The sequence below is a fragment of the Octopus bimaculoides genome, chromosome 20, assembly GCF_001194135.2.
Source record: "Octopus bimaculoides isolate UCB-OBI-ISO-001 chromosome 20, ASM119413v2, whole genome shotgun sequence".
NCBI lineage: Eukaryota > Metazoa > Mollusca > Cephalopoda > Octopoda > Octopodidae > Octopus > Octopus bimaculoides.
The window spans coordinates 17,015,633-17,023,157 of record NC_069000.1 but is presented as its reverse complement, the minus strand read 5'-3'; the positions used below and the strand labels follow the sequence as shown (position 1 = coordinate 17,023,157).

At 37.8% G+C, this 7,525-nt stretch overlaps 1 protein-coding gene across 1 annotated transcript in view; it reads left to right on the top strand.

Moving 5' to 3' along the window:
- Positions 1-7,525, top strand: part of LOC106871896 (protocadherin Fat 4) — a 42,476-nt gene that overhangs the window by 8,840 nt on the left and 26,111 nt on the right. The window contains exons 2-4 of the mRNA XM_014918649.2: positions 4,752-4,835; positions 5,805-5,882; positions 7,252-7,400. Coding sequence (XP_014774135.1) covers positions 4,763-4,835; positions 5,805-5,882; positions 7,252-7,400 — 300 coding nt within the window. The 5' untranslated portion in view covers positions 4,752-4,762. The remainder of the gene's footprint in view (positions 1-4,751; positions 4,836-5,804; positions 5,883-7,251; positions 7,401-7,525) is intronic.

Sequence of the window (7,525 nt, the reverse complement as noted above, 5' to 3'; positions counted from 1 at the left end):
CCCCAGCATGGTCGCAATCCAATGACTGACACAGGTAAAAAAAGACAAAAGATGTAATTAAAGTGAGCAAAATTCGTAACAAGTGTGTGTGTGTGTGTGTGTGTGCGTGTGTGTGTGTGTGTGTGCGGGCGTGTGAAGGTCACAATGGGATGGACTAGGCAGGATGGCGAAAAGTTTTGCTGGTTGATGTAACTTTTAAGAGTTGGCGAAATTTTTAACATAGACCGCAGATTTTTCATACAGGGAGTGAAGGGGCTGCGGTAGGATGACCTAATTTCCCAGGTTGTGGGTGTCGAACTGACGAAGGGCGGTATTATTTATAACGGATGACGTATTAAATTTATATTTTGATCATGATTTTCCCAGAGAACAACTGAATGAAATGGCTACAAACGAGAATCAAAAGTCTGTAACTAGTTTATGTTGCAGTTCACGTTGCCATAATACATTACCTGTTTCTTGTATTATCAAGGTCATAAACAAAGCTATAGAAACAGACATACATACAGACAGTCAGACAGGCACACACACATACATATGTATATATGTATGTAATGTATGTATATTGGTATGTGTGTGTATGTGTATATGTATGTATGTATGTATGTATGTATGTATGTATGTATGTATGTATCTATCTATCTATCTATCTATCTATCTATCTATCTATCTGTATATATACATTTATGCAGTGGTGGGCACAGCTAACCAAAAAGTTAGCTTCGCTAGGCATTAATCCGCTAACTAGAATAGTTAATTTCGCAAACGCTAAACCACTAAATAAGTGCACAAATTAGCGGAAGCTAACGCTGAATGATAACCGCTAACTTTTATCATATGAATTTTAATTTCGGTTAAGATTTTTGGCTCTAAACCCCTAAAAAATAGACCTGCTGAAATTTTCATGTAGCTCAAACAGAATCCTTGTCCGGTACCGGATCGATTCCAAAATCTAATCAGTTTGTGCCAGTCAGGAGGTCAAATATCCCTGAAAGTTTCATCCGAATCCACCCAGCGGTTCTTGAGATATCTCGTCCACGGACAAACAAACAAACAAACAAACGGAACTGAAAACAATACTTCCGCCTTCGCTAAGACGGAGGGAGTAAAAATAAAAATGAAAACGTCGTTTTCAAGAGATGCTTAACAACTTCTTTGCACTATACTCTCAAAATACAAAGTTACTATGTACGTACCCTCAATTTCGGGCATTCTATGCACTTTTGTTTTCTCTTTCTCATTATCCCACTCTGTATAAGGCGGTGAGTAGACATTATTAGAATGTCGGATGAAATGCTTAGCAGAATTTCTTCCGGTTCTTTAAGTTCTGAGTTGATATTCCTCCGAGGTCAGTTTTGATTTTTATCCCTTGGGGGTGGGGGAGGGGTTGATAAGATAAAGTACCAGTGAAATACTGGGGTCAATGCAATCGACTTATCCCTTACAAATTGCTGGTCTTGAATCTTGCCACGGACTGTTCAAGGGATTGTTGTGATCTCAGTCACAAAACAAAGTACGCCATCAATATGGTCTTAACAAGTAGGCGGGTGGGAAAACCGAGTCCAACCACCTTCTTGATTGGGGCAAAGCAACTGTGTACTACACCAGAATTCGGATGTGTATATACCATGATATATATCGTAAACAAATATTTAGATGGATATTATGTTCCCGGTGAAAACGATCTTACCTCCTTTTTGAACTTTTTGAATATAGCTCCAATGATTGTTGTTGCTGTAATTGTTGCTGTAATAGTTGCTTCTGCAACTACTGTTGCTGCTCTTGTTGCTGCTTTTGCAACTGTATTATGAAGGCTAATAGATCTTTCTTTATTTAACAAGTTGTATCACGAACAAACTGTAAAATAACCTTTGTGAGCATCGAAACCCTCGTCGCCAGATGTAACGTGATTTGTTACGCACAATAAATAAGATAACCAGACAATAGCAAACAACAATGTAACGAAGTATCAGATCTCTTCACGAACCAACAATCAATTTTCTTTGTGAACTAACCAATCGGCACATTTTGACTTCACTGCGAATTAACACGAACTTCACTCGACTCCGCATTCTGAACTCACACGGATCGTTACAATTTATACTTTACTCGGACCAGTCTATCTCTCGCAAGGGGCCGTCGTAACACTCATCACAACAGAGAGAGAGAGAGAGAGAGAGAGAGAGAGAGAGAGAGAGAGAGAGAGAGAGAGAGAGAGAGAGAGATGGTAGGAGGGAGGGAGGGAGAGGTTTCTGTTCAATTTGATGTGGTCAACTCAATGAAATTTCATTACAAAGCATTTTCTTTTTCCTTCTAGTTTTCTCTTCCTCTTTCCCTACTCATTGTATACTTATCGCTATATTTGTAAATAAACATACTTTCTCACAAGGGTTAGGTGACCTTTCAAGATGTCAATTTTAGGAAGTAGGATGGGAAAGATAAGAAAAGTCATCACTGAAGGTAAAAATGATTTCGAAGTCCCATGAAAATGTATATTCCTTTACACTTGTATAGTAAAATCCCATATTCTGTATAATTCCATGCTTTGCACGAATAAACATTAAATATTAGTACAATATTCATAAATTAAGAAAATAAAGTCAGAATATAAAAGATAATTTGAGTTCGGTACTGTTTGTAATTCAATCTGTTCTCTATGTACATTTAATCAAACATCATAAATGAGTCGTGTAATAACATGCACATTGTGTATTTAGCTGGAAGCCACCTTGTAGGTCATAAATTATTTAACAAAATAGGGTCTGCTTAAATATATTTTTGAGTGTCTTTCATCCTTTTGTAGGATTTCATTTTCTTTTTCTTGCTAGCTTGGATATGATAATTCAAAAGAGATCTTTTCTCCGAATCACTTTGCCAAGTAGCTACATTAGATATCTTTCCTAATCAATGGTAAAATGGTTCTAGTATTCTTTCTCATGTATATGTAAGTTCTATAAGAACAACTGTTGTCAAAATCCGAATGTTATATATATATATATATATATATATATATATAATAATTTATAGAGATGAGTATCACGTTATTAACGTTGGAGCCACATTCAAAAACAGCAGTAACAGTGTAATATAAATGTTTTCTCTTCATCCATCATCATTACTATTAAAAACATAATAAAGTGGTAAAATGACTTCGAAGAAGCTCTCTTGACACACCAAAACCAGCTGGTATACATTGATGTCACTTTACATGGTATTTGAATATTGTTAGACAGAAATATAGCGTTCATTGGAGCATTCATTTGCATTATTTCTCATCAGTCGTATTTGCTGGGCACAGCGTCTGTGTGAGCTAACCATGTAGTGTTCATAGTTTGTTTCGTTTGGAGGAGTGTTCATGAATATTGTCTCTGCTTCTCTTTCCAATCTTTTTGACAAGATGCAGTTCCCCTGCTTCTCTTTCAAACATTTGATTTTGAAAAGAATTTTTTGATGAGGTGCAGCTCTATTGCCTTTCGGAACTTTGGGTCATTTCTTGAACATTTGTAAGAGGGAAAGATTTTGAACTTTCCTTCACCGCGTATTTCACCGCATATTTGTCAGTGGAATCTTGCGCAATTCTTCTTGTCGGATATGTTGTCTGTGGATTATTGCACGTCGGCAGAGGGATTATTTGTTTTGCCAATATAATTTTCCTTGCAGTTGGGGTAAGTAATGCAGTATATGAGATTTTGTGTCTTGCAGTTCATATCTGCATTTACTTTGAACGAGAATCCACTCTTGGGTTTTATGTGGGAATCACTTTCTAAATATTTGAAGCTGTTGTTGTTGCTGCATGTTCCACATCTGCTATTTTCACATTCTTTTACGGAGAATTCTGATTCAATCTCTGATGTGAATTTTGCTCTTGTGAGGCGATTTTTGAGATTTTTTGGCTGGTGTCTACTGTTTCGTAAGGGGTATTTATCAATCAGATTTTTCATTTTGGGGCTTTATAGAAGTATTGGTAGGTTTGATATTATGGTGAGAAAGATGCTGGCTACACCAGGATTGTGCGTATTGGTAAATGGAATCGTGTGTTCATTAATTTTTTTCTCCTTTGGTTTACTTAGTTGTGTGATGCTCAGCTTCATTGCCATTTTAATTCCATTGTTTATTAATTATAAGGGGTATTTCTGTTTTGTTAAGAAGCTTTTGAGCTCATTGAGACTGATTTGACGTATTTTTGGGGTCAATTTTCCCTATCCTACTTCCTAAAATTGATATCTTGAAAGGTCACCTAGCCCATGTGAGAAAATGTGTTTACTTAAAAGTATGTTGATAGGTATACAATAAGTAGTGGCACCAACTCTCTATGATCCCATAACCCTTTCACACGAACGTTATGGAGAATACAATATACATATGATAATTCAAATGCGTCACATGGCTTATCTGTCAGCGTTTATTTCGAAAAATGTCACGTGACTGCTTCACCCTATTCAATACGCATCTTTCTAACTCGCATGCGTCATGTGAGTCGACCTTTCTCTACAGAAGAAAATGTACTTGGTTACTTTAACAAACACATAAATTGACTCTCAAACGCTAGTCATAACGATATAAGGATGTGAAAAGTTAAGCAGTCTTTTATTTTTTTTCTTTTGGGAAAATTCGAAGACGTTTATACATAAGCTCGAGAACATACACATACATAGTACATATATATACATATATGTGTATAAAAACGACCCTAGAATTATGTAATTGATAATTACTGCCCTTCATTGTTCCCTGTTCTTCTTCATTTTCAGAACACCCCAAAATGGCACACGAATCTTTGGCATTGGTGATAATGCTTATGATTTCAGTTCTGAATCCGGTCGTGAAATCTCAAGGTAAGTCCGGAAATAACCATTTCCTACCTGAATGACTAAGCATCTAACTTTACTTCTGTGGGATAATGAATATTTGAAAGGAACTGGGAATCCCCGTTGTCGTCATCCTCCTCCTCCTCCTCATCATCATCTTTGTAGCAATACACTGACCACTTTTGGAATCCGGACTGGGAGTCGTTTTCCGTAAGCAAGTCGAGGACCTTCTGTGATTCGCTCTTGATCTCGACAACAGTGTTAAAACAGTGATCTTTGAGCCAGTCGAATAGGTCGGGTGTGGAAGCGATACCATGTTCTTTTTGGTGAGAGATTCAGGAGTGAGGAGAGATCGGTGACAGGTGCATTGTAATCGTGAAGAATTCAAAACTTCTCGCTCCACAAATCCGGTCGCTTTCGTTGAATGTCCTCCATCAAACACGTCAAGAAGTTGCAGTAGAATTCTCGATTGGCGGTCTGGCTCTGGGGAACGAATTCTCGATGCAAAATACTGTAAATGTCGACCTCCCTCTCAAAAAAAAAAAAACGATCAGCATGCTCTTGACTGAGCTGCGGCTCTGTCGTGCTTTCTTCGGTCGTGGAGACGAAGGGCTCTTCCATTGTGACGACTACTGCTTCGTCTCAGGGTCGTACCTGCAAACCCAACTCTCGTCACTGGTGATGATCCTCGACATGAAGGATGGGTCAGCAGCGGCACGCTGACGGAGATCTTGACAGACGTCGACGCAATATTCTTGGGGCCAACGACTGGAATTCAACTTGGGACTGGAACACTAGAATGATTGCATTACAGAATTAATTCTCATCCGCCTTTAACCTCTAATCAAACACCGCCGGGCATATAGTCATTATAGACGTATTATAGTCATGCTATTTAGCTCTCTTTAGTTTTGGGGCCTATAGCTTAAAAGTCATTACGGTGTGCAGCTTTTAAGCGAGTATATTGATACAATGCATTTCTCTTTTTTTTTTCAGCTCCAAAGCCATCAAGAATACCAGTCATTCTCGCCCCTGATCCATTTAAATTTAATGTGTCCGAATATCAATATAGAGGTAATTCTTCAATTCTTCATTCTTCTCTTATTTAGTAGAACGCGTGTTGCGTTCGTGTCTGTGCGCACGCGCAGGTAAGGCTGAACGGATAAAATAGAATGCTTGCCTTGCAACCAATGAAGACTTGGATTAATCTCACTTTGCGGCATCGAGAACATAGAGACGGAACGAGCCAAATCATGCAAATGAAATAAATTTAACTGAAAATGTGCAGCAGCTTATCGAATTGAGTAGATATAGTTTGCAGGGCCAATCGCGTCGTGCGCTGCTTAACACTGATGCTAGACAACGAAGAGTATGGGTCTATGGAATACTAAGTCACATAGACTATAATTCATTGAGTTGGAAGTTTAGTTCTTATCTTTCGTTTTTTACTTGTTTCACTCATTAGACTGCGACCATGCTGGAACACTGCCTTGGAGGGTGTAGTAAAAAACAAGCGACCTTAGTACTTCATCTTATTTTTTTCTAAGCTTGATACTTATTCTATCGTCTTTTAAGTTACGGCGACGTAAACAAATTACCATCAATTGTCAAGCGTCGGTGGAAGACGAACATAATCACAAAAGACACATACACGACGGGCTTCTTTCAGTTTCCAACTACCAAATCCACCCACAAGGATTTGGTCGGCTCGACACTATTGCAGAAGACACTTGCTCAAAGTACCACACCGTGGGACTGAACTCAGAACCATGTCAGAACCGAGAGAAAATCCATTTACTCTGTGGGTATGGCCGTGTATTAGCAGCAGCGCCTATTTCTATGAGTATAGTACCAAAGTGACAAATCTTTACCTAAAATTTCATGCAATCAATCTTCTTTGTGAGATTGCATTCAACGGTGGATTAAAAAGAATATCAAATAACCATTTTGAAAGCTTCTTGACATTTTGTCCAATAAATCAAGTTCCAGGAATGGTAATACATCTTATTGAAACTTTTATAATGTTAATGAGGAAACAAACAAAAGCAATTAATTTCGTTTGTCTTATCAAGAGACGCGTGGTAAGAAGCTTGCTTCCCAGCCATATGGTTCTGGGTTCAGTCCCACTGCATGGCACTTCGGCAGGTGTCTTTTATTATAGCCTCGGGCCGGCCAAAGCCTTGTGAGTGGATTTGGTAGACGGAAACTGCAAGAATCTCGTCGTATATATATAATTAATCCAAAAAAATGAAGGAAAAACAAGAACAAAAAACAACGTGAGGACGTGGTACATGCAAAGTATTAACAGACGCTGCTGTGGAAAATAAAATCCTAGAATACTTCTTCGGGTTGATTTATTACGACTGACGCATACACTTAATATTTTACTTCAATTCCTTATATTTGCCAGTTTAATTAATTCATAGTCTTTCTTTACGTTTAGCATACAAAGTGGGCATATTTGATGCTACCAGGAGCTACTTCGTGTTACCTTGTTTCAGTATTAAAACACCGACAGACATGTTTCGAATACCGGCATGTACGTTCGAGGATAATGACAGTGTCTATCTTGTAAATAAACTGGATTATGAGGTATTTTGGTTTATTATTAATTATCAATTTTATTTTATATTACACATGTGATACCATCACATATTGCTGAAAACTGAATATATGCACGTATATATATATGTATATATATATATATATATATATAT